The sequence below is a fragment of the Priapulus caudatus genome, unplaced genomic scaffold (assembly GCF_000485595.1).
Source record: "Priapulus caudatus unplaced genomic scaffold, Priapulus_caudatus-5.0.1 Scaffold779, whole genome shotgun sequence".
Taxonomy (NCBI): domain Eukaryota; kingdom Metazoa; phylum Priapulida; class Priapulimorpha; order Priapulimorphida; family Priapulidae; genus Priapulus; species Priapulus caudatus.
Window position 1 is genome coordinate 1 of NW_014577840.1, and position 18,360 is coordinate 18,360.

At 43.8% G+C, this 18,360-nt stretch overlaps 1 protein-coding gene across 1 annotated transcript in view; it reads left to right on the top strand.

Moving 5' to 3' along the window:
* Positions 1 to 125: 125 nt before the first annotated feature.
* Positions 126 to 18,360, top strand: part of LOC106813471 — a 24,514-nt gene continuing 6,279 nt past the window's right edge. Inside the window, exons 1-4 of the mRNA XM_014817608.1 lie at positions 126 to 192; positions 1,550 to 1,998; positions 16,145 to 16,206; positions 17,873 to 17,979. Of these exons, the coding sequence (XP_014673094.1) occupies positions 1,634 to 1,998; positions 16,145 to 16,206; positions 17,873 to 17,979 (534 nt within the window). The 5' untranslated portion in view covers positions 126 to 192; positions 1,550 to 1,633. The remainder of the gene's footprint in view (positions 193 to 1,549; positions 1,999 to 16,144; positions 16,207 to 17,872; positions 17,980 to 18,360) is intronic.

Below are 18,360 nucleotides of genomic sequence, written 5' to 3' on the forward strand. Positions count from 1 at the left end.
TAGAAACATTAAGAATTTTGTACTAAGTAAATAGATTTCGTATTTAGTTAGCATTATATTTTATTGAAACGCTTCAAGTTCTCAAGAGTGTACGTCATTCTATCGATAAACAAATGAACAGGTTTGTGACGTCATTGAAGATGGTGAGGCGCATATTTTGTATAGAAATTCATCTCAGGAAGCTATTCAATGGTAAGTTGATAAGACTGATGTTTGTAGGGTCTATATCATTGCTTTTATTATATGTATTTGCAGTGAAAATAATTTGAAATTAGAGTCCAATTACGAATGCTGCGCCATGAATGAAATTTTGTCATCGTTATCTGATCTGATATCGTTATCGTTATCTGATGAAATCGGAACATCTATTCTTGAATCGCCGATTGTTGACAGCGTTACGGTTGATACTGATAATGATATAGCGCCGCAGGTAAACGAACGCGGGCTATAGTACTGCACGAAGGGTCGTTGTCGTAACAGGTACTACAGATATGTACCCGAGGTAGTTTTAGGTTGTTTAGTATTATGTTTATATTTTATATGAGGTATGTTTAGGTTAGGTTAGGGTTAGTAGTTAGGGTTATGGTTAGGGTTAGGATAGGGTTAGTGTTAGGTTAGGGTACACTTCTGTAGTACAAGTCTGGTACACTTTGTGTATACATATATGTACCTCGGGTACATATCTGTAGTACCTGTTACGACAACGACCCCTTGAGCTATAGTACTAGAGCTAATACTGATAGTGATACTGATATTAATACTGATAAGCCTCTTTCTGTTACTCGGTTCTACCCTAAGACAAGTGTAATGATTTGTGTCTTGCAAATGTATTTACTATTGTATTGCAAACGATTTGTATACTTGCAAATGCTTAGCTGCAACTCAGGTGGTAATCACCAAAGCCAAATATCAAGTACACTTACTTATACTTTTATACTATAGCTCTACTCTAGTCTAGTACTACTACTACTACTAATACTACTAGTACTACTACTACTACTAGTAACTAGTACTCAGTAGTAGTAGTAGTAGTAGTACTACTACTAGAGCTAACTTACTTACAGTTAGATGTCATTACTTTTTATTAAAACTGCATACCTAGCTTTTTCTTCTTCCTCATCCTCCTCCTCCTCCTCCTGCTCAGGAGCAGGTAAGTTAGCTCTAGTAGTAGTACTACTACTACTAGTTACTAGTAGTAGTACTAGTAGTACTAGTAGTAGTAGTAGTACTAGACTAGAGTAGAGCTATAGTATAAAAGTATAAGTATAAATATATAAGTATAAAAGTATAAATATAACCGGACTGCTCCTGCTCTTGCTCCTCCCCCTCTTCTTGCTTCTGCTGCTGGTGAATATGATGGTGATGATCGATGCTGCCCTCTCCCTCCTCCTTTTTCTTTTCGTTGTTGCTGTCATTGTTGTTGACAATGTTGTTCTTCATCTTCTTTCTTCTTCTTATTCTTTACCCCCTTTTTATGCTTTTATTCCTTCGCGTTCTAAGAAAAATGGCTGCAGCATCCCTCAGAGCCGTCCTTCGTTTTTTTTTCCAGGCGACAATGGCAGAGGATCTCCTCTCGTACTCGCGCCATATGTCTGACGCCGCGATCGCGTAGAGGAGGCCTACGTACGTCGCGATGGTTCTAGAAGCGGGCTTGCCCTCCCACCTCGTCGCCGCGGCGAGTCCTGAGGCGGAGCTGAGACTGCTCGAGGCGCTCCAGTCTCAGCTGCTCCCGCCGCCTCGCGAGTCCCTAGAGGATGACTTTCTCGAGCAGCAGTGGCTTGCGATCGCGTCATCAAACGCCGACGACAATCCGTTCGTCGGCCACTCGCTCGTCGAGTTCTTCTCGGACGCCGAGAGCCTGCAGACGTTCACTTGTTACGTGTTCAATCGTCGCTACGGCTGGTCGGAGGCGGGCAGTCCCCAGAGACGCCGCTCAGTGCCTCAGAAGACGAAACTGAAGACGTCCTTGAATGAGCTTCTAGATGAGCTTATCAAATGGTGAGCTGTTAAGCCAGGTGTCATGTTCAGATTGACGTCCGAATGTGAATGAGAATAGTGTGCTACTCACAGTAGCGTACGTGGGAGATGTCGGAAGAGCCGGACACATAGCCACTTTGTACTTACTATGATTTCTTCCTTACTAATTTCCTTCCTACGGTACGTTACTCACAGAATAACATTCATAACTAAAGTATTTCCGTGTGTGTGTGGGTGCGTGCGTGTGTGCCTGCGTACATGCGTGCGTGCATGTGGGTTGTGTATGCATGTGTACGTGCGTTCATGTGTGTGTGTGTGTGTGTGTGATGGTGTGCTGTGTGTGGTGTGCGTGCGGGCGTGCGTTGCGTGCGTGCGTTGCGTGCGTGCCGTGCGTTGCGGTGCGTGCGTGCGGTGGTGCGTGCGGTGCGTCGCGTGCGTGCGTGCGTCTGCGTTGCGTAGCGGCTCGTGCGTGGTGGCGTGCGTTGCGTGCCGATGACGGTGGTGGCTGCGTGCGTATGTCTTTTGTGTGTGTGCGTGTGTGTAGACGCACACACGATGGCTGTTTTGTGCATGTATAGCGTAGAGTCTCAGATAGCGAAGGCAGTCGTGCGTCTTTTTCAATGACTCATGTTTGTATTGATCGGTCGATTTTACTCCAACGACTGATGATGCAATGCACTTATTTCAGTAAAAAAATTCATAGATTGTGTGCCCGATTTTCATTTCTTACTTCTTTAACTTGACGATTTTATATAAAAAAAAGGGACACTTCCCAGGCTTTATAACCGCAGTTCTCACTTCCAGGGGCACGGCATTCTCAACGTTGGTAAAGTGTATTGCGTTACACGAGCTTTCTACGAAGTACGTACGCAACGCTCGTAGGTGCGATTCGATCAACGCAGCGGTAGCAACTGCGTATGCAAATGTTGATGAATTCCAGTGTATATCACTACGCCAATCGTGGCTGCTGGCTGTTTGAAGGCCCGTGCTAGCATAAACCAATTCACACTGTCGGCATACCCGATGAGGAACCAATAACTGACGGCCTCTCTGCATATGGCTCTTCTAGCTCTGGCTACATGAGTGGCTGGGGAGATGTGCATAGTGTCCACATTTTCGGTTTGTCATGATTGCGTTCAACACTCATGAAAGCGCCGACCGTACCGTTTGCGTGCGTGCGTGTGTAACGCTTACACGTGCGTGCGTCGTGCACGTACACGTGCGTGCGTGCGTGCGTGGTGTGTGCACGTTACACGTGCGTATGTGCACAGTCACGTACGTGTAGTAGCTGGTGCACGTACACTGGCGTCGCCGTGGTCCGTGTGTACGTACACGTGCTAGTGCGTGCGATGTTGTAGTACACGTGCGGTGCGTATCGTGTCGCTGCGTTTGTGTACGTAAGCACGTGCGTTTCGGGGCTGTGCGTGTGTAACGTACCACGTGCGTGCGTGCTGTGAGTGTGTGCGTGCGTGGTCACGTACACGTCGGTCGGCGTTGCGTATGTGTGGTGCGTAGTGTATGTACACGGGCCGTGCGTAGCGTGCGTGTGCACGTACACGGCGGAATGTGTACGTTACACGTGGTGCTGTGCGTGTGCACGACACGTGCGTAACTGCGTAGCGTGCTGTGCATGTGCCCACGTGTGCGTAATCGCGTGTGTGTGCACGGACACGTGCGTGCGTGCGTGCGTGCGTGAGTTTGTACATACACGGTCGCTGGTGCGTGCGATCGCGTGTTTGCAACAACGTACTTTTCTTGTCGCCGGGCGTGGAGGGGGCGTGTGCGTGCAATGTGCAGTTGCGTGGGCGGTGCGGATGTGTGAACGTACACCTACGAAGTGCGGGGCGTGCGTGTACCGTTACACGGGTTGCGTGCGTGCGGCACGTACACGTGCCGCGTGAGTGATATGTGCAGTGTGCGTGCGTGCGTGTGCACGTACACGTGCGTGCGTGGCGTGCTGTACGTACACGGTTGGTGCGGTCGGTGACGTCTTCGTGTGCGCTGCGTTGTCACGTACCAGCGTGCCGTGCCCATCCGCATGGTTGGATGTACGTACACGGCGTGCGGTGTGCACGTTACATGTTGCTGCGTGCGTGCGTTCTGCATGTGCACGTTGACTCGTGCGTATGTGTGCACTTACACGTACGTGCTGTGTGCACGTACACGTGCCGGTGCGTGCGATGCGTGCTAGCTGTACGTACACGGCGTGCGTGCTTGTGAGTGTGCGTTCGTGGTGTACACGGTACACGTCCCGTGCGGTGTTGCAACGTACACGGTACTACGAAATCGCTTATAACGAAACAATGCCAAGGGGTTGAAGCTATGAAAAAGACAGCGTCAGGCGCCGCCAGTGTCTGTGTAGTATGATAATTTTTATTTTTTTTGCCCGTTGAGTGAGTAATTTTGTATAACTGTTTTCTCAAATAAAATATGTATGTGCGGTTATTGCTGGAAAACACCTGACGGAAATTGCGAGTGGTTTTACCGGCACCTCGTCAGCCTAGTGTAAAGTTTACGCAAAGTTTACGTAAATGTTTAGCTTGATGAATCGCACCAAAAACGGCCTCGCTCTGCGATACGGCGAAAGTCGTACGCAAATTTCTATAAATAACTGTGTTGATGAATCCGCAACTAGACCAACGTCAGAGTTAGCGTACAAAGGATTGACGCAAAAAATATTATTTGGCTACGCAGCTTGATGAATCTACCCCAGTGGTTTTTAGGATCAATACAGCTTATACGAGAAAAAATCCCCAGTACGGTTGCTAGGGGCACAGGTGTTCCTCAGTATTTGATATTCCGCACTTTGTTACAATCATTACATATTGCTATCTGGTTAGTGCAGTGGCCAAAGCTGAAAAGAGCTCTATTTAAGGAGATCCCCTTACCGGAAAAACAAAGGTTTAACAAGCTGGGAACTGGTCTACATTTTAACCGGTTGATCTAGTTATGAAAAAAGCCATGTTGTGTGTTGTTGCAGCAAGCCATTGGCGCCAACATGCCGAATTAACCCCATTTTTACGGTAAAATCTGAAAAAATGACATTTTCAGTACTACTTGACTTTTTATCAACAATCCAGCCCCATCTATATTTTATTAAATGATGGTTTATATCAATGTATTCGTTGAAATAATATGTAGCGCAATGTATTGAGGCAGTTTTATGTCACTGCTAGGGGGTTAAGGCGCCAAAAATTAGACCCCAAAATTTGCCCATGTCTTGGCGATTTCGACCAAAATAATGTCTAGTTTTCTTGCACTGATTCAGCCAATACATGTTATAACTGTGTCAGATCTGACTGTATTCATGGGTCGGCATTAGTTTCAGCAATGGTTAAACGTATATTACAAATGGTCATTTGCGACAGTTTTGCTATTGCGACAGACCTTAAAAACGACTGTTTTGCAGTTTACTTGCGATATTTTATAAAAATCAGATCCGAACATGATGTTTAGAACGAGGTGGTATATTCAATGTTTTGTGATTGAAATATAAGATGAAAGCAGATGCAATTTAGGCAGTTCTATAGCTGTCTAAGGGGTAGGCCCCAAAAATATACCAAAAAAATCTGGCAATTTTGATGAATTTGTGAGCCACAAATAAAAAAGCTTTCCCATGACATACTGCCGACCAATACACTGGTACACAGTATCAAATAGGATACCTGACTGAAGGCCTAATCCATCCAGTCTGGGTGTATCTTCGAATAAAAATCAGTTGAAGCATGGTAAACGGGATACACATCGTACATTAACCCCCCCTCCCTAAGAATTTGGTTGCGACAGACCATTAAACACTACTTTGTTCAGACTTTACTGCATATGTTATAAAAATCACCATGCAGTGGTTTAGAACGGATGGTTATTCATAGTTTTTGATTGAAAATATAGATGAAGGCAATGCCATTTTAGCAGTTCTATGCTGTTTAAGGGGTCGTAAGGCCCAAAATATACCAAAGATCTGGCAAATTTGATAATTTTGCACAAATACAAGGCGTTCCATCAATTACTGCCCACAATACTATGGATACAACAGTATTATAGGATCTACCATGCCTGAAGGCCTATCACAGATTGGTGTATCAGTGGATATAAAATCAGTATTGAAGCATGGCTGAAAGCTGGGTACCAACATCGTGTACCATGTAACCCCTGTTGACAACAATGCTAAAATCGTTACATAACACTGTGCGGCATGACGGTGCAATAGCATTTTTCAACACAATCCATGTGCCCTTCTTTCTTCTTCTCGTATGGTGTTCCGATTTTCAAGTACAAGTACTATGAGACAAGGCATCGACTGTCACTCTAGGTCCGCAAGGAGACGAAGGACACTTCTCGCACTCAAGCAGTCTTTGTCTGGCAGGTAGAGATGGTCATGGGTCCTTGACTTCAACTGATACTGATGGCCTGAGTGAGGCACAACAACTCCAAGGCTTACCGCAAGCCTGCAGAGAATGCCAGAGCCCACTGTAACCTATCAAGTGCGAGGATGAAACGATCGGTAAGGTCATAATGAAGATTTATACTTGCACGAGAAAAATGCAAGGACCTGTGGAGATGGTGAATTCTAGCATTCCGGCGGCGAGCTGGAATTCACACGCTCTGGTCAGTACAAGGAACTGTCCCCGTTACTATCGTTCGATATCTACCCTTCATCAAAATGCCTCAACATCTGATTTGTCAACCATTTTTACACTTTACCACGTTACCACTACCGCCACCTGAGAATATCGGACTTCCTCGCAGGCTACTGGATCGGCCGTATCAATGTGTTATAGGAGATTTTCAATTAGCATAATGTTACCTGGGGCATCGGATATGCAGAAACAGGACGACAAATTGGTGCACTTGTGGAAAGCTGTCAGATGTAGATCAGCTGCTCGCTTATACATGACGCAAAGCTCCCCTGCTCTTTCAAACAGCTTCCAGATGAGGCGTGGATAGCAACCCTGACCTCGCGGTGTTTTTATCTACCAGCTATTGCTGGCAATGTGAGAAGGTTGTCCTGGACCAATTACCACACTCCCCAACACGGCCATTGGGTTAAAGACGCTATAACGCCGTTAGTTTACACCTCGATCGGGTTACCTTTTCGCGAGTTTTCAACCTGAGAAGGCTAATTTGGGAAAAATTTGCTAAAGAAACCGATGATGCAAGTCACGCGCACCTGCCTGCTCCCCTACTAAACTTATGCACCTTCAGTAAAAGATGATCAAGAAATCAATCTAGGAACAACAGCCTCGAGGATGCCGCACAGTATCATCCAGGATCTACAGAGTGGACTCGAAGCACTTTTGAGACTATGTAAACTGTTTTTCAGAGTGAGCGTTCGGGGCCCACACGCTTCGACTGGGTGGAAACACGACTGAAGCCATAGAGAGCAGATGGAAGGAAATGGCAGCGAACTCATCCAGTTCATACAGAACATGACCCCATACGTAGTAGAAAAGCGTGGAAGAACAATATTCGGATGCTATGGAAACGAACCTCTCTAAAAGTAAAACCAAGACAGAAGTGACTGTGACCAGGTTGAACCTCATCAAACCTCCTTGTGAACAGGCCAGGGACCCATAATATCATCCAGTAGGCCAAACTACCAAAGCCTATTCGTACTACACAAGAGAACCAAGACTTCACAAGACCTTCTCAATATGCGTGCGACTGACCTAAGGCTATCCAAATTGCATGAAACATAATTTAAGCTAGTGTTTTCCGCGACTTGACGATATTTGGTGCATGAGCAGATCAAGCATCTCGGCCCTGCTGCTTTCAATGGCGCTGATATGTTTAATAGCTGCCTCTGCACACTAACAACATCCCAAAGCTGTGGAGAAAGCCAGAAGTCATTGCATACTAAAGCCTGGTAAAGTACTCAAGCTGTCAAGCTAGTTAATAGCCCATCTCATTGCTCTGCCATGTACATACAAAGCCTTCTTCGAAAGACTCATTCCTCAACCGGTTTTGACCCGTTACTGCGGACAATCTCCAATCCAGAGCAGGCAGGTTTCGGAGACCAGGAAAATCCTGCACAAGCCAACTCCTTAACTTACCAGTACATCGAGACGGGGTATGAAAAGAGTTAATTACCTGAGCAGCTGTTTGTTGACCATTCCGCAGCTACTACACCAGTCAACCATTCGGGAATTTCTAACCAAAAAACTATTACCAGGCTAGCAAAGGGTTGCTGAGACTAGCAGAACTTAGATCAGGAACATTGTGCAAACAGGCAGGTTTGGTTTTTCGTGAGTCTCAATCGGTAACCGCAGCAGATGGCGTAGACAGAAAAAGGCTCCCTCGAAGGAGAAGCGTTCCTGCCACTCTGCCTCTTTAATCTTATACACAAATGACCAGGCGAGTACCCAAACACCAGGAGTAGTTTCCTTTATGCAAGATGACCCTCTTTGCATTGCTTCACCAAACAGTCCTCTTGCGAAGGCCGAACGGTCACAGATCACGATCTCTCGCAGGCCTACACCACCTACTACACAGCAAACCATCTACCAGCCAATCCGGGGAAAACTCAAATAATGTGCCTTCCATCTCAAAGAATAAGCAGACGCGAACCGCCAACTGAAGTCAAATGGTATGACAACATGCTGAAAATACTATAGCACAGTACTACCTTGGCTGTTTACTTTAGACGGCTCTACGTAACTTGTACGAAGAATCACATCAATCAAGACAAAAGGCCAAAGTGCGGGTGCAGAAACAGTATTCTAAAGAAGTTGGCAACTACTTAATATGGGAAAGACGCCGCGGACAATCAGAACCACTGCTAATGCGGCCCCTGTTCGCTACTCTTGTGGTGAGTATGGTGCCCTGTATGGGTAGTCGCCGCCATTGCTGCAAAAGATTGACCCAGTTCGAAGACATTGCCTCGCCGAAGCCATTCTGGATGCTTGGACCAACACGTAGATGACCTCTACCTGCTCTGGTGGGCATTGCCTCCCACACGTTAGACGGAATGGCTTCATCCCAAGTAGAGAACTTACCAAGAAAAATGGACCTCGCCCCCACTTCCCAGCATGAAACAAGCTAAAGAAGAGATAAAGTCCAGGCACGTTCATCCAGCGCGTTCAACCCCGGATGGCAACTTCCAAAAATACAGATCGCCCAATGGTCAAGAATCTTCAGGCAAGAGCCAACATAAGCTTTGCACTCAGACCCCAGGAATCCCCCCGCCCGGAGCAAACGCAAGGATGGCCGAACGTGGTTGTGCCGTAGAATGGCCTCCAGGACATGGGTTTCGTCGATGTAGGGCACTCATTGCAGAATATGGGGTTACACTGGAGATGGTCAATCGATGACGAGCTGCAGGGGAGGACCGAGACATATGGCGTACATCTCCTGGAAAAATGCCCCTTATTGCGCAGCCATGTAGCCTGAGAGCCTTGAGGCTTAGTCTAACCACCGTGCCAAGTCCTGTGTGCTGCAGTGGCAAGGCCGAGTGTAGTGTAGTGACCGAGGAAGAAGAAGACCACTTTTGTTGAGGCTAGGGCACATATCTGAGAGTTGGGGCAAGGCATCACATACTCCATTACGCCAGACCTGCTATCTACAGCAAGGCACAGGCAGATTCTGTGGCGAGCAGACGGAACACTGAGTGGGCCACCAGTAACGATTGGCAGGGGCCTGCGGGCCAGGAGGAATGCAATCTGATATGGGCTTTCTGGCAAGCATTGGCAAGTATTATTCTGGAGATGTGGACGTTACGAACATCCACTTCATCATGATGTATACGCAGCCGATGCTGCACGGTTAACCAAATTGACTCCAAGTAAAGCAGTATTGCCCGTGGAATCAGTAAATGTCCGTCTTGCCACACGAGCACTGTCACAGTGTTCCTCCCTTCAGCTGAATCCTTGGCACAAGAACTGGATCTGCCATGGTCCCAATGAACAGAAGCAGCTAGTACGTGATCTTTGAAGCAGTCCTTCGAATCCAAAGATGCAACTGCAGGAAATGTGCTATACCTGGTACAGTACTAGATGATGAAATCACTTGGGCCAAAAGTGTCAGAAACGACAGTTGACTCTTCCACAACCATCTTGGATTGACGTGCTAGGTGCCATTTGTGTCGATCGGATTGAATAACGTTGTTCATTCCATCAGACGACAAGAACGCGAGCAGGGTGGGCGGTTCTTGTCAATGGTTGTAGCCTAGTTATAGATCCCGGGGAGCAGACAAGTACCTAAACTTACAGAAAGTTCTCAAGAGGATCGCCGAAACAAGGGTCAAAGCTTGCGATTACATCTCACAGATTATCTTGGAGAAGCAGGGAATATGTTGCCCAACGGACACAATCCAATTATCTTGGCAGAGAGATTTAGTGGAAGTGGTGTTGCTGCAGTCTGTGCGAGCGTCATGCTGTTGAATGCACTGTACCAGTAACAGGAGGAGGGCGCGATACACGTATGATCCTGCATGGCCTGTGCACTATTCAAAGAAACCATGATAGGTCATAATCCTGCTTTTGACGACACAGTATGGGCGGTCTTGGTCTTGCGTGGTTATTACGTATGTCAGCAGAGACAACGTGGCTGACTATGTGTACATGTATGCTGAGTCATTCAGCGGAACGAAGATACATTCCTGTTATACAATTGCGAATGAACTTGGGGTCCAACAATATCGAGGATGTGCTCCCTGCTGCTCGATGCCCTTTACAGGTGCGACACCACATGTTCAGATAAACAGCGATTAGGAATGAAAACGCCGTACTCGAAACCGGTGAAACCATTTGCAGACAGTTGACAGAACCTCCAAGTCATCCATGAAAGACGACATAAAGGAGAGCACTCCGGTAGACCGTAGCTAACACAACTACTCCCTGATTGGCGAGCAGAAATGGACACACTTGAAATGAGTTGCGCGTACATCATGGCTCAACGACAGACAGTCTGCATCCATTGCTTCTCCAACAAGAAGACGCTTCCAACAACATCCTGCGCGCAAAGCACCAAACACAGGATTCTGGCTGCGAGGAGTCACATCCCCAACAAGTGATCGAACCGTTTGGCCATGGTTGGTCCGTTGTGATGATGGGAGTGCGAGTGAACACTCAGACCAATGTTCACTCAGCCCATCACGCCCAGTTTGAGTTCGAGAACCTGACCATCTCTATTGCACAGACAGACTGTTCGATGCGAGGAAGTGTCTCGTCTCCTTGCAGAACTATCTAGAGTGCCATCGACGCTTGCTCATGTACTGTACTGTAATAAAATCGAACACCATACCAGAAGGAAGGAAGTGCACATAGATTTGTGTTGATAGAAATGGCTTTGACGTCATGGCACCACAGTGTTATGTAACCATTTTAGCATTGGTGTAAACAGAGGTTCATTGCACATGTTTACCAGCCTTGTTCACCAATGCTGTCACCTGATTTTTTACATCAATGATCACACCAGGACTGATGAGATAGGCCTTCAGTCAGTGTAGGGACCTATGATTACCTGTTGTTACCATGTATTGTGCTGCAGTACTTATGCATGGAAAAGTTCTTTATTGTGCTCAAAAATTAGTCAAAAATTGCCAGTATTTTTGGTATTTTTGGCCTTAACCCCCTTACAGCATTAGAACTGCTAAATGCATTGCTTCAATCTATATTTCAATCAAAAAAACATTGATATAACCATACAGTTCTTAACATCTGCATGGCTGATTTTGATAAAATATGCAAAGTTAAACTGGAGAAGTAGTTGTAAAGTCTGTCGCAAACAAGGGGTTTAATCATACCATGTGTTTTGTCTGTATACCCGTTTACCATGCTTTCAACTGGATTTTTAGCTCATCTGACCATAGTTCAATGCAGTTGTAGAATCGCAATGGATCGCCGTCGTTCCGTGCCGTCCAGGTCCGAGCTTGTCTCGTTCCGGTCAAACAGTTTGGGCACCAAACTCTTAAGGCCGCCTCGACGTACCGTACGGATATTCGCTGGACGTACGGGGGGGATCCGAAAACGAGTTGCGGATGTCGAAGCTGGGGCGGGTCAAAGTCATAGGGTCAAAGGTGTAAAAGAAAGGGGGAACATTGCACTCGTTAACTTAAGGCTATAGAGAGCAAATGCAGAATTGCGGTGGCACAAATCAAACTGGATCTGACCATATTGCTTCGTGATTTCGGTATTATAGCATTATGTAAGGAAAAGCACACTGTGCCGAAAGTTTGAGGGTCACAGAGTCAAAGGTCCACATGGGCACAGGGCAGATTTTAGACATTTTCGTGAGGACATGGTTGTGACGGACGCGATTGAAAAATCTTTTTTTGTTTCAGCGGTTGACCTACGCATTTTATGGCATTATTGAAAGGACCATGAATATCTACTGTTCTGCTGACATGGCGAGACGTAAGGTCAGATAACCGTTATTGACCTCAAGAGGCAGGCGTTAACACATGATTTGCTTGACTGTCTGTTAGAAGATTTGACTGCCGGGTTTGCTAGATAGAATCTATACCATGCTGGACTGTATGAGGCTACAATGTCACAGTGAAATTCAAAAGCTAAATTTGCGTTAATAAGTTTTTATTGCTCCTAAATCGTATAATTTCTCTATGGCATTGTTGTACTGTCAGTATGTTACATGTAACGTATTGCAACTGCAGTGGCTACTGCAGTGCATGTGTTATTGGTATGTGTTGTTTTTGCACTGCATTAATTGGTTACAGGGTGGCCAGCTGTCTATTGCCAGCTGTAGGCTTGCGTAGGTAAATGGATGGTTCTTACCTATTCTTCTTGAAAATAGTTTGTCTGCATACTTACGTACGATGGAGAGCTTCAATCTCTTAATAACTGACAGAACTTAAGACGTCACGCGCCATCTCGCTGGCCAAATTTACATTAACGACCAACGAACAATTCCTTTGAGAAGGTTCCTGATAGCCATCCCTGGCATTCCACTTTTCGGGTTTTCTGTATCGTGAACATTTGGGAACTACAGGGTTTACTGAGTAGAATCCCACCACTCCCACAGAGTCACCGCAGTAGACGTTAGATGAAGCGCGTGTCGCTCGCCGCAGCTTTTATATCAATGATACACCACGATGATGGATGGCGAGCTTCACGTCAGGTAGGACCTGATTATACTTGTTGTACCATGTAATTGGTAGGCCGTATGCTGGAAAAACGTCTTTATTTTATTAGTCAAAATATATCAAAAATGACAGATTTTGGATAGTTTTTGGGCCCCTGTAACCCCCTAGACAGTATAGAGAACTGCCTAAATGCATTGCTTTCATTCTAGTTTTCAATCCAAAAAATTGAATATAAACCATCAGTTCTAAATACTGCACCGGCTGCATTTGATTAAAATATGCAAGTAAAGGAAAAAGTATTTTCAGTCTGTATTGCAAACAAGGGGTATAATGTACCATGTGTACCCGCTTTACCATGCTGAAAACTAATTTTTTATGCAATAGCACATCTAGCCATGATAGAGTCAGATCTGACACAGTGATGAACATGTAATTGTGAAATAGTGCAAGAAAATATACATTTTTTGGTCGAAATCGCCAAAAAATGCCAAATTTGGGGTATAGAATTTTGGCCCGCCTTAACCCCCTTAGCAGCATAAAACTGCCTCAAATACATTGCTACATATCTATTTCAATAAAATACATTGATATAACCATCAATTATAAAATATAATGGGGTTGATTTAATAAAATAAGCAAGTAACTGAAAATGACATTTTTTCAGATTTTACCATAAAAAAAGGGTTAATTCGGCATGTTGGCCAAGGTTGCTGCAACTACAACATGGCTTTTCATAAACTAGGGATCCAGACGGTTAAAATGAGACCATTCCCAGCTTGTTATACCTCCGGTAGGGGTGCACTTAATTTTTGGGGTCTCGGCCGCTGCACTAGGTCACATACGTTGACATTTCTGTTTAGCGGCACTACAATACCAAAGGCGCTTTTTATCCCGTTTAGTTCGAATAGCAGTCATTGGAATGCAGTTGGAGTGCTTTTCCAATTATGTGATGATGTGCGTCGTTTGTTTCACTCTTGGTAGCCCTACTCATTCAAGTTGTCTTTATTTATTTTTGTGTGCATTCCTGAAATTGCTTGCATTGCATAAAATAATATCAAGAGCGTATAAAGAAGGAGAGCGTACAACGGTGAAATGCTGAAACCATGTTGCAGTATTAGTCGAATTAATAAACTTTTCCCGTTTTATTTTGACGATTCTTTGCAGTATTATTGATCAGCTGTCCTACCTTGTTAATATAAAACAAACCGCATGTCCCTACGATGCCTCTATGCTGAGGTAATGAGCGGGGAAAATCTGGTATTTTTGCCGAAAACCGACTCCAGATCAGTCAGACTCAGTACTGCGACTGTCTCTCGTTTTGTGCACTGTATGTTGCTTCCAGTCGCCGCTGTGTAGCGCTGCCTCGATACGTTATTACTACAGCGTTACTACATCCAGCGTAAGGGGCGGGTCATCACCATGGCGATAAATAACAAGACGTTTTTGTGGAGTAATGGCTACGTCAATGACTGGAAATGCGAGAAAAGATAGTAGAAGGAAAATAAATTTCATTGTCAATGAATGACGGAAACACGCGTGGTTTCCTGAAGCTATCGCCAGAACGAGAGACAGTCGCAGTACTGACTGATCTGGAGTCGGTTTTCGGCGAAAATACCAGATTTTCACCGCTCATTATCTCAGCGTAGGGGCATCGTAGGGACAAGCGGTTTGTTTTATATTAGGCCAAAACAAAATATATGTGTGGTTACCGTTAACATGCCGAAAAAAATAGGGTAGGTAGGTAGGGAAAACAATTTATTTTCTTGAAATATTTTATTTACGAACCATGTCCGAAGGATGTGCGTTGTGCCTTTTGAAGCAGGAACTGTCCAATTCATATTTTTTTAATTTAAAATTTTTGTTTAAATTTTTGTTTTTTGACTTTAAAGAAAATTGACAATAAAATGTTTAGGGTCGCTGGGAATAAATAGGGTCGGTCGGGAAACGTAACCACACCTATATTTTGTTTTGGCGTTAGCAAGGTAGGACAGCTGATCAATAATACTGCAAAGAATCGTCAAAATAAAACGGGAAAAGTTTATATAATTAATTCGACTAATACTGCAACATGGTTTCAGCATTTCATTGTTGTACGCTCTTGATAATATCAGGAGTAGATAATAGAGAATCCCTATTATCTACTCCTGATAATATGAATAATATCTCGATTGCTTACAACACGTATCCGAATGGTAAAGCATTCAGGAATGCTGTGCTAGATGTATACATGTTTCATGGATAAAATGTAGTTTTAGCTTGTTTGTCAACAACTAAAAACTGATAGGACTGCGAAGATGTCCCAGTGATCATTTAGTATTTTTTATGAAAAATCAATAGGATGACCTTCGTTAAAAACATTTATCCATTATAATATTATATGTGCCAGTAATGTCGTGTGGCATGATGCAGACTTCCTATTTAGTACATGGGGCAATCAGCAGAGATCGCGGCACTGTGGCTCCAGCCAACCTGTTTATATCGTGTTTTTTTTACTCGTGTTCGTTCTTTAATCTCCCTGACAGGCTAGTAGATAAAAAAAACATTTGTTCTTGGAACCTGCTGCTCTATATCTTGCTATCGATGTACTTATGTGTACACACACATTAGCTACCGCTGTATTGCCATTAGCATTATAGCAGCTTACATATATATATAAGTATCGATTCAAGGCTTGTTGAAGCAGCTGTGCAGGTGTGTAAGTGGGATACAGCAGGATGCAGACCTGTAGCAAATTCGGTACTGCCATAAACCTGTCGCTGAATAGAGAACACGCGTTCATTAGGTGACTTTGTGTCACTGATGAGCGTACGCGAATAAGTAGTTGATGCAAAACATGATATTACAAAAGTTAACACGTGAAGTTGTGTATGAAATTATGAATTGAAAATTAAAATTGTTTATTTAATAAAGAAAAATTGGTGAATAATTGTAAATGTTTAGAAATGAAAAATTTGTGGAATTTGAATGTCAAAACAGTATCACAGATATCAAAGCATCATCGCAATTGGTTTTGGTGTGGTAATTCATGCGAGCATTTCTTGAATCATGTTTAAAACGTAATAAAAGTGTCATGATAAATTACAAACATCAGGCTGTAATTATAATGGGACTATTGAATAATCTTTGCAGGTATATGTACCAAGAGCTTTCGTCACCTCTACTAGAATCCATGAAAGCATCTGTGATAGCAGGTAATGATGAATTAACATGTATATATATATATACCTGCAATTGCCCACAATTGTAGGTAATTGTGGGTTGTGAAACCGATACTAGAGAAGCCAAGTATACATTGCAACCGTTTACATTCACACATGAGCTTAATGATGTGTTTGTCAGTTAGCTGCTTCACGGTAGTAATCGTGCAGCATTAGTGCATTACACACTCTATTAGTATTAACGGTTGGCACGTTTTTGTCATTATATGAACAGTGCATAGTTCATTAATGTCGATTGACAGGCAATCGATATGTCAGCTATATTACGCAGAATCTGTTCAGTGTGATAGCATGTGTGAAGTGTATACATATGGTCAGGACAGGAGTGTATAATATATGAAGAGAGTATGATCTCTTGACAGTATCTCTATAGAGAGACTATCTCTAGATAGCATCTCTATAGAGAGAGTATCTATATATCTCTATATAGAGAGAGAGTAACTCTATATTATACACTTCTGATATGGTTACGTGACTCAGGTACTACCTGCCTGACTGTATCAGGAGTCTATCAATATTGATAGACTCCTGACTGTATGTATGCGTGCACAACTACACCCCGATTTAGTTGGGTGCTTTACAATCAATGTAGGTATAGACCTAGGTATAGAGAGGGGTTTAACAGGTAGTTAGCTTACGAAATAGAGCACAGCAGGTGCTCATTATCTCACTGCTGTCTGACAGATGGTTTACATCAATAGGCTCATTCGTGGCCTGTGCTTCGTGCATGATCGATATTTTATATGTGCCGAGGGCTAGCCCTCGTGGGGGAGCGGTGATCGAACTGTCGTAGATTCTCGATAGGCAACTTCAGCCATGTAGGAAGTAATAAAGGAAAGGAAAAGAAAGAAGAAGAAAATTGCATAATTTCAGGGTTGGGGGTGGGGGGTTGAGGTGATAAGGAATTAGCATACATGTGGTGAAGCACTAGACGGGCTGTATAAACTGCAGCGTTTGGTACATATTCACCGCAGTGCTTTTCTAGCTACTGCAGCTGTTGTCTTGTGAGTTTATTCAGTGGCGTTCGTTCATGAAAATGAGCAAGAATTCAATCGCCTTTAAGTATGAATTAATAATCGCTTGGTGTAGTTTTACTTGGTACATACATGCACAGAGCTGTACGAAATTAGGAAGCAAACAACATGCAAACGTGAACGCTTGGGAAATCAGTAGCGGAACATGTACATTTTGTTTAAATTTAGCTATTGTAATCAGTAGTGAAAAACATATATAACTACTGAAATTGTATTAAAATTCTATATGTACACACTCGAAAATCATGAAAATATGCATATTTTTCAAGTTCATGTCGTTTATAGGCAGGGGCTCTGATATAATAGAGCTGGTTTGACTGTATAACCAGCACTCAATGAAAAGCCTACAAGTGCCCTATTATAGACCGATGTCCATTTTATATAGTTGGTCTCACCGCATAATTGCCACTCGAGGGAAACTGTTAAAACTCTCCTTTAGAGACAGGTGCCCATTCTATAGAGGTGTGCGTTGACGCGGGTTTCGTACATGCGCCTCGGGTGTGAGGACGCCAGACGACGTCTACGTTTGTTGTTTCTTATCGTTGTTTACGTATAATAATATTGTTGTTATTTGTTTGTTGTACGTTGTTTCTCGTTCGTTTCAGCCAGCAAGAAGCCTGTCGTACGCAATCAGACGCTGGTGCACTGCATGGAGTGGTTCAAGCTGAATGCGCACAGCCACGTGTCCGGCCAGTATTACTCACTAGTCAAGGTGCGACAACTAGTAGTATAGGTTGGAACGAAGGTTATACGCCATACGCCACGCGTGCACGCGAACGTCTGTCTCTCTATACACTCGTGATTAACGTGCTAGTGATATTGATTGTGAAAATGCAGTAATCATTGATTGTAGAAATGCAGTAATATTGATTGAAAAAGTGCAGTAATAATTATATAGATCGTAAAAGTGAAGTAATATTGAATGTAAAAATGCAGTAATAATGATTGTAGAAAAGCAGTAATAATAATTGCAAAAGTGCAGTAATATTGATTGTAAAAATGCAGTAATAATGATTGTAGAAAAGCAGTAATAATGATTGCAAAAGTGCAGTAATATTGATTGTAAAAATGCAGTAATAATGATTGTAGAAAA